Source organism: Haliotis rubra, unplaced genomic scaffold (assembly GCF_003918875.1).
Source record: "Haliotis rubra isolate DU_JTF1 unplaced genomic scaffold, ASM391887v1 Scf600, whole genome shotgun sequence".
Classification (NCBI taxonomy): domain Eukaryota; kingdom Metazoa; phylum Mollusca; class Gastropoda; order Lepetellida; family Haliotidae; genus Haliotis; species Haliotis rubra.
The window spans coordinates 553177-568802 of record NW_025767303.1 but is presented as its reverse complement, the minus strand read 5'-3'; the positions used below and the strand labels follow the sequence as shown (position 1 = coordinate 568802).

Below are 15626 nucleotides of genomic sequence, written 5' to 3'. Positions count from 1 at the left end.
TCTAGTTCAACGACCACTTCATTGTCTTGTTCTTCAGTCACTGTATTGTCTGGTTCTTCAGTCACTGTATTGTCTGGTTCTTCAGTCACTGGATTGTCTTGTTCTTTAGTCACTGGATTGTCTGGTTCTTCAGTCACTGGATTGTCTGGTTCTTCAGTCACTGTATTGTCTTGTTCTTCAGTCACTGGATTGTTTGGTTCTTCAGTCACTGGATTGTCTGGTTCTTCAGTCACTGGATTGTCTGGTTCTTCAGTCACTGTATTGTCTTGTTCTTCAGTCACTGGATTGTCTTGTTCTTCAGTCACTGGATTGTCTGGTTATTCAGTCACTGGATTGTCTGGTTCTTCAGTCACTGTATTGTCTTGTTCTTCAGTCACTGGATTGTTTGGTTCTTCAGTCACTGTATTGTCTTGTTCTTCAGTCACTGGATTGTCTGGTTCGTCTGGTTCAGTCACTGGATTGTCTGGTTCTTCAGTCTCTGTATTGTCTGGTTCTTCAGTCACTGGATTGTCTGGTTCTTCAGTCACTGGATTGTCTTGTTTGTTGAGTGCTGGTGTGTGGCGTCAGGCAACGAACATTTACTTTTCCAGAACAGTGTTAACCCTCACGCAATCACGTGATCCCAAATATAGTACGTGTTCCTTTTGACCACTTAAGTAAAACAAACTCGACAGGTACACATTGAAGATCATTTGCCGACTTGTCACAAGTAATATCATTGTGTGAGCCAATACCGGGTTGGAACCTACATCAATATATTGACATGGCCCTGACGAACAGAACTGCGTCCATGTACCTACCTATCGATTACTTTAATACCTGATTGTTGTACGTTCTGGTAAAGAGAACTTCTTTAAGTGCCATTAAGAAGCCTGTGTGGTGAAGAGAAGCACTTTTCTGGATAGTCAATGTCTTTATTGCAACAGATGCGACGTTTCGATATGATGACATCAAAGTAACGATTTGTGGTCCCTTCGAATGCTCTCTTTATTCATCTTTTTTCGGTTATGTCGGATAACTCATACAATGATGTAATACTTTGGAATTGAATAATATGAAATAAATAAAAAAAGAGGTCATTAGCAATCGAAAGTCCAAATATAGTGAAACAGATGAACATGTTCAAATTCGGAAAGAAGCAGATTCCAAACACACACATTTTAGAGAGAAAATATGAAACTGCTCATTGGATCAACAACGCAAAGACTGAGTTAAGTGCATTACCGGATGTACACAGACACGACGCCTTGACTATTACCCGTCCACTGTAGAACATAGGGCCTGTATGTAGGTCACGACACTTCGCGAGACCCCAGTACTTCCGCTGACAAACAATTTCATAAATGGTATGATAATAATAAATGGTCTCATGGTTGTCAGTGGACAGTAAGGAACCGATAATCCTTCCTATCTAACCATCCCAAAATTAGCCATCTATTATGACTTTCAACAGCTGTGACAGCCAAGCATGGTTGTACGCTTGGTCCGGTCTAGTAAAGTCATCTTTGACGGTGGCGCAATTTGGAACCAGAACTGGTTCTTGAATATACGCTTGTCACCGGAAATCTGGTACCGGAAGTAAGCTTGGCCCCGTCTCGCATATCGAAAGTTGGCGCGTGCAAAGGGAGCCGGGAACCAGCTTAGAACCGGAAGTAGCGCCTCGCGAGACTTACAGGCCCTATTGTTTCTTTTACCTCAGAGGGGGTTATTCCATTAAACCGGATTCTTTAGCTACACCAACTCCCAGCCTATGCGTCTAACGTTTGATTTGTGCTGGTCGAATCAAAGCTTTTTGGTGTTTGGCTGTAAGCGCGGATTGCTCGCTTCATCCGACAGAACACCAGAATGGCCGTCACCATGACAACTCCCACGATGATTCCAGCTGCGATGGCGGTTGTATGATCAGCCGGAGGCTCTGTTCGACAAATGATATGTTTAATCATGATATTTAGCAACGATACTACAGGATATTTGGTGAAAGTGATTTACAAGTCAATGACCCGTATGACAAAGTGGTCGTAGCGCTAAGATTATCGTAACTTAGTTTAACATAGACTTAAGACAGTCGTACAGCTAGGATTATCGTAACTTATTTTACATAGACTTAAGACAGTCGTAGCACTAGGATAATAGTAACTTATTTTAACATAGACTTAAGACAGTCAAGCGCTAGGATTATCGTAACTTATTTTAACATAGACTTAAGACAGTCGTAGCACTAGGATTATCGTAACTTATTTTAACGTAGACTTAAGACAGATGTAGCACTAGGATTATCGTAACTTATTTTAACATGGACTTAAGACAGTCGTAGAGCCTAGGATTATCGTAACTTATTTTAACATAGACTTAAGACAGTCGTAGCACTAGGATTATCGTAACTTATTTTAACATAGACTTAAGACAGTCGTAGCACTAAGAGTATCGTAACTTATTTTAACATAGACTTAAGACAGTCGTAGCACTAGGATTATCGTAACTTATTTTAACATAGACTTAAGACAGTCGTAGCACTAGGATTATCGTAACTTATTTTAACATAGACTTAAGACAGTCGTAACACTAAGAGTATCGTAACTTATTTTAACATAGACTTAAGACAGTCGTAGCACTAGGATTATCGTAACTTATTTTAACATAGACTTAAGATAGTCGTAGCGTTAATACTGCTTCGTGACTGTAAGACTTGGTTTGTACGCATTACGAAGTCGGTAATTTAGTTTTCCTTACTACTGAAACCAAGATACTTGGAAGATAACAGATGAGTACAGACGTTGATGCTCGCATAGATTACGCTTAGTCTCGGAATATATAATTTTGATAGTAACAAATAAACCCATTGAAATTGAAAAAGAGCCCCAGTGAGTTGGGAGATCGGGGAAATCAAGACTTGCTTCATTTAGGGTTTTAGCATTGTAGGATGGCTAGACATTAGGGGAAATAATGTGGTTCAGGGACTGTGAGACAGACTACATTGCAGGGATGGCTAGACATTAGGGAAAATAATGTGGTTCAGGGACTGTGAGACAGACTACATTGTAGGGAGGGCTAGACATTAGGGAAAATAATGTGGTTCAGGGACTGTGAGACAGACTACATTGTAGGGATGGCTAGACATTAGGGAAAATAATGTGGTTCAGGGACTGTGAGACAGACTACATTGTAGGATGGCTAGACATTAGGGAAAATAATGTGGTTCAGGGACTGTGAGACAGACTACATTGCAGGGAGGGCTAGACATTAGGGAAAATAATGTGGTTCAGGGACTGTGAGACAGACTACATTGCAGGGAGGGCTAGACATTAGGGAAAATAATGTGGTTCAGGGACTGTGAGACAGACTACATTGCAGGGAGGGCTAGACATTAGGGAAAATAATGTGGTTCAGGGACTGTGAGACAGACTACATTGCAGGGATGGCTAGGCAGTAGGGAAAATAATGTGGTTCAGGGACTGTGAGACAGACTACATTGCAGGGAGGGCTAGACATTAGGGAAAATAATGTGGTTCAGGGACTGTGAGACAGACTACATTGCAGGGAGGGCTAGACATTAGGAAAATAATGTGGTTCAGGGACTGTGAGACAGACTACATTGCAGGGAGGGCTAGACATTAGGGAAAATAATGTGGTTCAGGGACTGTGAGACAGACTACATTGCAGGGAGGGCTAGACATTAGGGAAAATAATGTGGTTCAGGGACTGTGAGACAGACTACATTGCAGGGAGGGCTAGGCAGTAGTGGAAATAATGTGGTTCAGGGACTGTGATACAGACTACATTGTAGGGAGTGCTAGACATTAGGGAAAATAATGTGGTTCAGGGACTGTGAGACAGACTACATTGCAGGGAGGGCTAGACATTAGGGAAAATAATGTGGTTCAGGGACTGTGAGACAGACTACATTGCAGGGAGGGCTAGACATTAGGGAAAATAATGTGGTTCAGGGACTGTGAGACAGACTACATTGCAGGGAGGGCTGAGACATTAGGGAAAATAATGTGGTTCAGGGACTGTGAGACAGACTACATGGCAGGGAGGGCTAGACATTAGGGAAAATAATGTGGTTCAGGGACTGTGAGACAGACTACATTGCAGGGAGGGCTAGACATTAGGGAAAATAATGTGGTTCAGGGACTGTGAGACAGACTACATTGCAGGGATGGCTAGACATTAGGGAAAATAATGTGGTTCAGGGACTGTGAGACAGACTACATTGCAGGGATGGCTAGACATTAGGGAAAATAATGTGGTTCAGGGACTGTGTGACAGACTAATGCCCTCATTGTGTGAGCGAATCTATGGAGCATGCTGGGAACCAAATTTCATTACGACGTCACTGAGCTGTAAATCAGGCTGTGTAGTAAGTACCCTGTGGTAACGTTACTTCAGACTTACTTCCCCAAAGAGGGAGGCGGTTACTCTGGGGCCGATATTAAACACATATCATCTGTGACAGTAGTCACTGTGAGATTGGAGAGACTGCCATTGGTGGATAATACACGAATTTATTCATCTTTGTTTGACTTCATGAACTTACCTCCAACAGGGATATTGCAGGGGTCTGGTGCTTCAACACACAACCAGTATCCGCCAAGTGTCAGTGTGGTGACAACACTGGTGGTTGTATTGAAGACATACGCGCTGATCCCGTCATCCCGTGTTGTACATGTCCCGTTGTACAGATGACAGACGGTAGCCAGCGCTCCCTCTGGAGTTGTAAACGTCCCGTTGTACAGATGACAGACGGTGGCCAGTGCTCCCTCAGGTGTTGTACACGTCCCGTTGTACAGATGACAGACGGTGGCCAGCGCTCCCTCGGGTGTTGTACACGTCCCGTTGTACAGATGACAGACGGTAGTCAGCGCTCCCTCGGGAGTTGTACACATCCCGTTGTACAGATGACAGACGGTAGCCAGTGCTCCCTCAGGTGTTGTACACGTCCCGTTGTACAGATGACAGACGGTAACCAGTGCTCCTTCCAGGGATTCAGTAAAGTTGAGTCTTGTACAGGTCAGGTTTGCAGTAGAGCCAGGTGTTGTGATCCCTGGGCACATCAAATACGGAGTACCTGTGGCAAAACAGACAGTCACGTAATAGTATCACCTCGTGCGAATTCGGTATATCAAATACGAAGCTGAACAGAACTCTTTTACACGCAGGTCGACTCCAGCCAGGCAGCGACAGTAGACGTTTTAGTTCAACTATTGGGTGAGTGAGTGAGTTAACGTCGTACATCGGAACGGAAATAATGCAGCCAGACTACAGGTTAACTGAGATGAAAACATATTAATTAGGTTTAAATGTCTGTCGACAACATAGGACACTAAAACAAGTAGGTATAACAGTTTAGGTATATAGGTTTAGGTATGTGAGTGAGTGAGTGAACGAATTTAGGTTCACGCCGCACTCACCAATATTCCAGCTTTAAGGCGGCGGTCTGTAAATAATCGAGCTTGGACCAGACAATCCAGTGATCAACAGCATGAGCATCAATCTACACGACTGGAATACGATGACATGTGTCAACCAAGTCAGTGAGCCTGACCACTCGATCCCGTTAGTCGCCTCTTACGACAAGCATGGGTTACTGAAGACCAATTCGAACTTTCCCCACCCGTGCCCGTCAGTGAATTTAGAATGTCATTGATAGCTATGCCCTGATATTCAGAACACCATGGCAGGAACTATCAATATGGCTCAAAACAAGACTTTCGCTAAATATCAGCAATCCAATTAATGTAAACTATATCAACACGTATCATACTACATCAATACGTATCATACTATATCAATACGCATCATACTACATCAATACGTATCATACTATATCAATACGCATCATACTATATCAATACGTATCATACTGTATCAATACGCATCATACTACATCAATACGTTACGTTATCATACTGTATCAATACGTACCATACTATATTAATACGCATCATACTACATCAATACGCCTCATAATATATCAATACACATCATACTACATCAATACGTATCATACTGTTCAAACGGGGATGCAGTTTCCATCTTGACTGACTGACTGAGTTTGGTTTTACGCCGCTTTTAGCAATATTCCAGCAATATCACGGCGGGGGACACCAGAAATGGGCTTCACTCATTGTACCCATGTGGGTATTCGAACCCGGGTCTTCGGCGTGACGAGCCAACGCTTTAACCACTAGGCTACCCGACCGCCCCAGTTTCAATCTTGACCTGAGGCAATATGAATATATATATATAAAGTTGACAGACGAAGCACTTACTGGAGCAGGTCTGTATCGCCATGACGACCAGAAGCGTTGATTGTAAGAATCCTGAACTCGGAACAACCTCAGTCTTAGGCCCAGCGGCCATCTGCATAAATATAGTGAGTGAGTGAGGTTAGTTTTACGCCGCACTCAGCAATACATAAATATAACGCATATATATAGTTATATAACACATATTAAAGGGAATAAATTAATATAGGATATATAAGCTTATACAGTGTATTAAACCACATAGTCTATGTGGGTGACAGCCTGTCCTCCAACAACCTCGGTAGCCCAGCTGTCCCCTGTGTTTAAAGCGTTGGCTCTCACGCCGAAGACCCGGGTTCGATTCCCCACATGTTTCACCCATTTCCGTCTGTCCTAAAAGCGGCGTAAAACTAAACTCAGTCAGTGTTGAACGTCCTGCTGAAGCATTTACCAGAAGCATGGCGTATATACAGTTACATTCGTCTTATGTGCAGAGTGAGTGTGCAGAACCGTGGAGTGATGGCGTCAAAGTAAAAGATTCACAACAGGTGTTTCACAATCATCAGTATTGACACATAATGATAAAAAGTGCATTTATAATGCTATAAACTCCACTCACAAGGTGGATGCTCGTAGCGCTAACAATCTGACTATAATTACCCCGGATAACCAACCTGCCAGTTAGTCGGTAGGTTATTAGTCACATGACCTATCCAACCGGGTACCCATTTTCTGCTGGGTGAATAGGGGAAAGTTTGAACTCACTTGCCAAGGTAAGACCGCATGCCCTTGGCACTGGTTTATACAGATCACATTCCATAGTTATTAGGGAGCTGTGTAGGTAACCAGTTTACTTGCCTTCGCGTGTGTTTGTGATGTATGTCACGGGCGGGGCCGGCTATGCACGCCTTTTCCCGAGCAATCGTACGATTGACTCTACTTTTATCAGCGATTCTTTATACAATCGACTTATAAATGTGGAAAGTTGTCTGTATCTGTTAAACCATTATGAGTGACACTAGCTGCATGTACCGGCACATGGAGCTGAATCTTCTTGTACACTGACGAGATGACATTTATCAAAATGTCAAAATCCGTCTTATGTAACTTCAATAACTCCAAATGTTAACGGCGCAAATGGAATCGTGACGAGGTGTCACTTGAAACTCTCGTCACGATATTGCCCGCAGTGTCTACATAAAACACCTTAAATGTATAAATTTGACATCAACAGAACCACATAGCTTCATCTAAATCGACATGCCACCGTCAGCACACTACTCACATGTCACTTGGCACCATAAGCATTTCAAGAGCACATGGTTTTTTATTCAACTTCGATTAACAGTCGCCGATCTGATACATACCTGTACAGCTGTAAAACTCTCCTTCACCTCCAGTATTCAGTGTCTTTTCGGTGGCAACACACAGCGGCAACACACAGCGGCAACCGAAGTCAAAGGCTGATGCAGAATCACTGCCCTGCCTGTCTAACAGAACACAATCTCAGCCATGTTGTGGAGCGTCACCAGGAACTGTATCTGTGACCACGGACTTCCGTCCCGGATGACGCTGTTCTCCAGCTGGCTCAGATAACTGTGTTTGGGATCTTTTCATCCACTGACAAGTACTGTGGTGGCATCATATTAGCTGATAAGTATCCTGTGTACATATGTGACAATGTAGATAGCGACACACCCCAAGCTTATACATAGGCATACTATGCCCTTGGTCTGACTGGTCTTAGCTGTTTGGTTTGTTGTTTCATGCAACAATGTTCCAACTACAAGAGTGTAGTGGTGTAACGATGCATCGAACTATCGATGGATTGCAATTGTTGAATCTACAAAGACAATTAATAGATGGAAGAAACGAAAAACTATCGATGCATCGATAGTATGTGTGAGTATCGATAGTTTAGTAATTGGCTTCCGTTTATGAATGCCAGGAAGTACCAGATTCGTTCACTTTGATTTAGAGTTATCCGCCCCTGTTACCTCTTAAACAAACATGGCGGCAGAAACGGCATGCGACTCGGGGTTTGAAATTGGGAATAACAATAAGTTTATGTTTTAACTGTTTACTTGATCTGGGTTTCAGGTTTCTTGTCAGTTATTAACAGAAATTGCTTCAATTTGTTTTTATTTCATATAAACTATATACATTCCTTTGGGAAATGACTTCAAATGAGACACTTCAAGTAAAATACACTAAAGTACTGTCGGAAATAGAAAAAAAACGGTATTTTCTCATTTATCTCTACAATTTATGTAGTTGATATGTGAAATTGTGAAATATCTTTTAAACTAAGTTCGACCTAACTACAGTTTCGGTGGTAGAGAGATAGGAAACGGAGAAAAAGGACTTTACTGAGGGGGAAATTAGTGCAGAAATGAGCAATGCGGGTTTTTGCTAAGTCCAAAAAGACTTATTTGGAACAGACCATGGCTTTATGCAAATTAGTGTGCGACGATATTGTATTACAAAGGACACATTTTATATGCCCAATTTGAAATTAGACGTAGATTCATTATAAACGATAGCCGACGTCAAAAATAATAACTTACATGCCGAAACTATTAAGGATGTAGCTACCATGCAGTCTCACTGTCACTATAAAAAGAAACAGATAGGAGGGGTCGCCTCAAAATACTATACTGGGGAGGTACACGGCACGTCATAACAATTTACAAATAATATCCAGTCTGTCGATCTTCGGGTGGTCATGCCACCTATAGACTACGATGCGTTGCTATGGTTTTCGGGTATCATACTCTTTCACATATCTCAACATAAACCCAAGAAACTATATGAAAGAAAGACACTTAAGATGTTAATCAATAGATGAGACATAGTCAACACACATGAAAAAGCACAAAATATCTTTGAGATGACCCCTTTGTGCCTGTAGGCAGCACGTGCATTTCATGCCAGGTGAGTTGACGGTCCGTCGTCATACCTGGCTGAGCAACCTAATTGCCATCTATAGTCTGATCTATTGTTTTCAGCAGCTATTCGTATGTTTTCTAAGTTTTGCCCGATTTTACGAGCAAACATGCTTTTCTGGATATCGTATTACGCATCCCTCTGAACGCCCAGTTAGGCCGAAGTGGGTTATTTCGACATATGCTATTTGCAATTGTGTAAATTTTAGGGATACAGAATAACAGCCTAAAAACAGACTTTTTCTATTTCCGACAGTACTTTAGTATTGCAATAGTTGGTCGCAATAGACTATCGCTATCGCAATAGTTGTTTCCCCCTCAATAGTCACCCCTATTACTTTCAATGAGGTTAATAATTCAGGGAGTCTAGACTTGCTTAGTTTGGGGTTTTATCATTGCAGGCAGGGCTGGGCGGAAGGGAATATAACACTGTTCAGGGACTGTGAGACAGACTGGTACTCAAAGATCGATGTCACTTTCGTTGTTGTAAGTCTTTTTCCCTGACCACCTTCAATGTTAGTGGGTTATCATCTATTGTTGTCACACGATCTTAGGTTTTATACCACGGCTCTTTAATGACACAGCTTGAAAACCTGAGCTTAACGGATCTGATTGGACCAGGCCTTGGTATAGGGAATAACGGGGCTATCAACTCCTGTTGCTGTATCAGCGGTAACCGGTATTCCTTTCTTACAAAAAGACTGTGCGTGTGGTGTCTAGCAATGTATCAACTGAGCGTGTTGAATCTGGCAATGCGTGTCCAATGCACGTGTTGTGTGGTGGGCTACATACATATTGTGTCCAGTGTTATATCAGGGACTTTATACACATTGTGCCACTTGCACGCGTGGTGTCTAAATAAAAATAGTATCAACTATCGGTTGTGTCTCGGATAAAATACACACTGTTTCAACTGAGGTAGGAAACGCCATCATGTGTAACGTGACTATTGTAGACGTGTATGCACCTGTCATGCCGCTCTGTTTCCGGTACAGAGCCTGTGTACGATAATGGCATGCGCTTTGCAAAACCCCGTGTCATGTGAAAGTAGTGTCGTAAAAGGATCCCTCGTTGGACCCTAGGACAGTCAAATTCCTTTGTACATATGCGAGGACATTCACACACGATGAGACATACGTTAGGAGACAGGCTAGGACACGCGAGAGGACATTTGCTAAGACACGCGATAGGGCATACACTAGGACACGCGATAGGGCATAGGCTAGAACACGCGGTAGGACATTTGATGGACATACGTTAGAACATACGAGATGACATAGGTTAGGACACAAGAGAGGACATTCGCTAGAACATATGAGAGGACATAGGCTAGGACATGCGTTAGAACATACGAGAGGACATAGGTCAGGAAACACGAGAGGACATTCGCTAGGACACACGAGGGGACATAGGTTAGGCATGCGCTAGAACATACGAGATAACATGGGTTAGGATATGTGCTAGAACATACGAGAAGAAAAAAAGGTTAGGACAACCGTGAGGATATAGGTTAGAACATACGAGAGGACATAGGATAGGACACGCGAGAGGACATAGGTTATGACATACGAGAGGACATAGGTTAGGCATGCGTAGAACATACGAGAGGATATAGGTTATGACATACGAGAGGACATAGGTTATGACATACGAGAGGACATAGGTTATGACATGCGCTAGAACATACGAGAGGATATAGTTTAGGACATGTGCTAGAACATACGAGAGGATATAGGTTAGGACATACGAGAGGACATAGGCTAGGACATACGAGAGGACATAGGATAGGACATACGAGAGGACAAAAGTTATGACATGCGCTAGAACATACGAGAGGATATAGGCTAGGACATACGAGAGGACATAGGCTAGGACACACGAGAGGACATAGGCTAGGACATACGTGAGGACATGCACTAGGACACACGAGAGGATATAGGCTAGGACACACGAGAGGATATAGGCTAGGACACACGAGAGGACATGCGCTAGAACATACGAGAGGACATAGGTTAGAACATACGAGAGGACATGCGCTAGAACATACAAGAGGATATAGGTTATGACATACGAGAGGACATAGGTTATGACATACGAGAGGACATAGGTTATGACATGCGCTAGAACATAAGAGAGGATATAGGTTATGACATACGAGAGGACATAGGCTAGGACATACGAGAGGACATAGGTTATAACATGCGCTAGAACATACGAGAGGATTAAGGTTATGACATACGAGAGGACATAGGCTAGGACACACGAGAGGACATAGGTTATGACATACGAGAGGACATAGGCTAGGACATACGAGAGGACATATGTTATGACATGCGCTAGAACATAAGAGAGGATGTAGGTTATGACATACGAGAGGACATAGGCTAGGACATACGAGAGGACATATGTTATGACATGCGCTAGAACATAAGAGAGGATATAGGTTATGACATACGAGAGGACATAGGTTATGACATGCGCTAGAACATAAGAGAGGATATAGGTTATGACATACGAGAGGACATAGGCTAGGACACACGAGAGGACACAGGCTAGGACATAGGCTAGGACATACGAGAGCACAAATGTTATGATATGCGCTAGAACATAAGAGAGGATATAGGTTATGACATACGAGAGGACATAGGCTAGGACATACGAGAGGACATAGGTTAGGACATGCGCTAGAACATAAGAGAGGATATAGGTTATGACATACGAGAGGACATAGGCTAGGACACACGAGAGGACATAGGCTAGGACACACGAGAGGACATAGGCTAGGACATACGAGAGGACTAGGCTAGGACATACGAGAGGACATAGGTTATGACATACGAGAGGACATAGGTTATGACATACGAGAGGATATAGGTTAGAACATAGGAGAGGACATAGGCTAGGACATACGAGAGGATATAGGTTAGGACATGCGCTAGAACATAAGAGAGGATATAGGTTATGACATACGAGAGGACATAGGCTAGGACACACGAGAGGACATAGGCTAGGACACACGAGAGGACATAGGCTAGGACATACGAGAGGACTAGGCTAGGACATACGAGAGGACATAGGTTATGACATACGAGAGGATATAGGTTAGAACATAGGAGAGGACATAGGCTAGGACACACGAGAGGATATAGGTTAGGACATACGTGAGGACATAGGTTAGGACATACGAGAGGACATAGGCTAGGACACACGAGAGGACATAGGCTAGGACACACGAGAGGACATAGGAGAGGACATAGGTTAGGACACACGAGAGGACATAGGCTAGGACACACAAGAGGACATAGGTTAGGACACACGAGAGGACATAGGACACACGAGAGGACATAGGCTAGGACACACGAGAGGACATAGGCTAGGACACACGAGAGGACATAGGTTAGGACATACGAGAGGACATAGGCTAGGACATACGTGAGGACATGGGCTAGGACTAACACTTTACCTAATACAACCCGTGATATTCTGTCTCTGACAGACCTTTAAAGGTCACATGCAACGTAAAACACAACTTTGCAGATTCTGATACCTTTCGGTATGGACTTACCGAAACAAAGCGTCAAAAATGCAAATTTAACTTATTAAGTTGAAAAATAACGCGATGAAAAAAAACGCGCGAAATCGGAGTTCAAACGTTTCACTAATTTTCCCCAGACTTTTCTGGGGAATACGGGTTTCAACAGCTGGGCTGCGCTCATAGCACGTGCGCAGTGAAATAGGTTCGCGCAACTTGGAAGTTGGCTGTCTGGTGAATACTCGGCGAAGGCTTTGGTGTGAGCTATTTTCATAATGTTTCGTTGATATCTCACAGGCGCGAGCTTTTTGTATGTTATGACAGTAAATAAACTGTTTATATAATTTGATTTGTCTATTTCAACACACGTTCTTCTTACCGAGTCACTTTCTCAGTTCGATACTTAAAAGCAATGTCATTATTTAGAGTTGACACAATTTCTAACTGTGATATAGATATGTCGCTGTCACAGACAAAACTCAATGTCTTGCTTTATTGACACCTGTGTGTCTGCCTGCCTGTCTGCTAACAGAGACCATATAATAGATTATATGGTCTCTGCTGCTAATGACAATATTCAATACACAACTGCGATCACTGACCACATGCAATTTGAACTTAACACCAATCAGGCTATACACCATAAACAAAACGCATTGATTTATGGCCCGAGTTCGGTCTCTGTCACATTATGTAATTACACAGACAGGCAGGTGTGATACTTGAACACATGACATGTTAAAAATGAGCATGTATTTCCAAAACCCAACTTTCTATATATACACACACAATAAGCCGTGAAGGCGGCATCTGCTAATGAACCAGACGTTACACTTGAGTGCACACCCACCCGCTCTTACTGGGTTCGGTATCCCGGCTGCTTCGTTTCGAGGGAGGTAAACCCAAGTACAAAATATTGCACTTTTGATTAGCGATTTTACGCTTATAATTTTGTTTATTTGTTTTTTCATAATCAGCAATGCATATTATATGTCATGAAGAAGTGATAATTGTGTTTTAATTATGTTTGATTTTTTGGTTGCATGTGACCTTTAAGGAAATCAGAATGTTCTATATTGGTTTTGTTAAAGTGTCATCCACAATATTACAGTTTATGACAGCACAACGACCGAGGAAGTTTTCACTTCCCCATTTAGTCAAGACATTCATACATTTGAACAAGGCATAGCACATGATATCTCTATTTCCTTATTCTCAGAAGACTCCGTTTAGAAAACGGATTTGTAAACATTCAATGCAATGTAACAGCAGAAGACTAGACCAGACGCTGTGATACGGGAAGTCGTCTTACTTGTTTATGAAACCACCGGGGCGGTGGGGTAGCCTAATGGTTATAGCGTTCGCTCGTCACGCCCAAGACAGGGTTAGATTCCCCTCATGGGTACAATGTGTGAAGTCTATTTCTGCTGTCTCCCGTAGGGACATTGATGGAATATTGCTAAGAGCGGCGCAAAACCACTCACTCGCTCACTCACTCGCTCACTCACTCACTCGCTCACTCGCTCACTCGCTCACTCGCTCACTCCATGAAACCGCCGAGTGAATGTATGCAGCGCAAAGCCCAGGTGTGTATCAGGCTTACACGGGACAATATCATGTTTACACACAGTACAGTGTGTTGTCAGGCATACAGTACAGTATGTTGTCAGACATGCAGTACAGTGTGTTGTCAGGCATACAGTACAGTGTGTTGTCAGACATGCAGTACAGTGTGTTGTCAGACATACAGTACAGTGTGTTGTCAGACATACAGTACATTGTGCCACCGTCATGCAGACAACAGAGTTGACTGATTGGTTGTTTAACGCCGCACTCACCAATATTCCAGCTATCTGTCGGCGGTCTGTAAATAATCGAGTCTGGACCTGACTATCCAGTGATCAACAGCATGAGCATCGTGCAACACAATTGGGATACGATGACATGTGTCAAACAAGTCAGCGAGCCTGACCAACCGATCCCGTTAGTCGCCTCTTACCACAAGCAATAATGAAGACCAATTCTTACCCGGATCTTCACTGGTCAGACTAACAGAGAATGAAACAACGCAGACAATCAGATTATTGGCATGCAATGAAAGAATCGGACATTAAGCGTTTACACTGATAGTGCCCTTGGAACTATTTGACGTTGTTGTGTTTATGATGTCAGAAATTCATTGAACGATACTGTGAACTCATGTCCTACTTTCTTTCGATATCTATCGCATCAAATCACATAACAATAATGATTTATCATATGTGCCTTTATATTGCGCCAGATTCCATTCACAAAGTGACGGCTCATGGTCTTACATCAGTATCACCCAAGTTTTCACTAGATTTCGACTCCTTTCTCCCTGGGAAGTATACAGTCGTGAGGTACTAGACGGTTAACAGTGATCATGTCATCCTACAGGCTGAACTCAGTCAACTGTCCAAGGAGACACCACGTGTGCTGCATGTACTTCAGCGTAGAGCAGCAGGGCGGCTCAAGACAGTCACAGGAGTCAAGCTGCCGAACACAGTCACCCATCGGTGGACTCTGCCTGCTCATCCTTGCCTAGTGTTTGTTACCTTGCGCTTCACGAGGTGTCACGAGGCAAGCGACCCTGTCCAGCGAATTGCGGCGCCCTGGCGTGTGTTCTCACGGTGCGACTTGTTTCTTCAGAGATGATGTCAACAAACGAATGGGAGTCAGTCTGAGGATCGGAGCGATTTGATTGGTCGATAGTTTTGTTGTTGGAAGTAGGACAAGCTATACACATGGAAAAACGTATAGTTTTCATAGTATCAATAATAAACCATAGCAAAAGGGCTTATCCACGCCTCGGTTAACTTACTTACCGGATAAAACAAATAACATCAAGTAATAAAAGCTATTACTATTACCTCGGTATCA

The 15626-nt window shown here is 43.0% G+C and overlaps 1 protein-coding gene across 1 annotated transcript; it reads right to left on the bottom strand.

The window, feature by feature from the left end:
• Nucleotides 1–1593: 1593 nt before the first annotated feature.
• On the bottom strand, nt 1594–7793 carry LOC124255501. Its single transcript, XM_046689436.1, has 4 exons — nt 7616–7793; nt 6273–6363; nt 4538–5068; nt 1594–1915 (listed from the first exon to the last, which is right to left on the bottom strand). Exons 2-4 carry the CDS (start codon nt 6361–6363, stop codon nt 1749–1751), a joined length of 789 nt encoding a protein of 262 aa, XP_046545392.1. The 5' UTR covers nt 7616–7793; the 3' UTR covers nt 1594–1748.
• Nucleotides 7794–15626: the final 7833 nt, after the last annotated feature.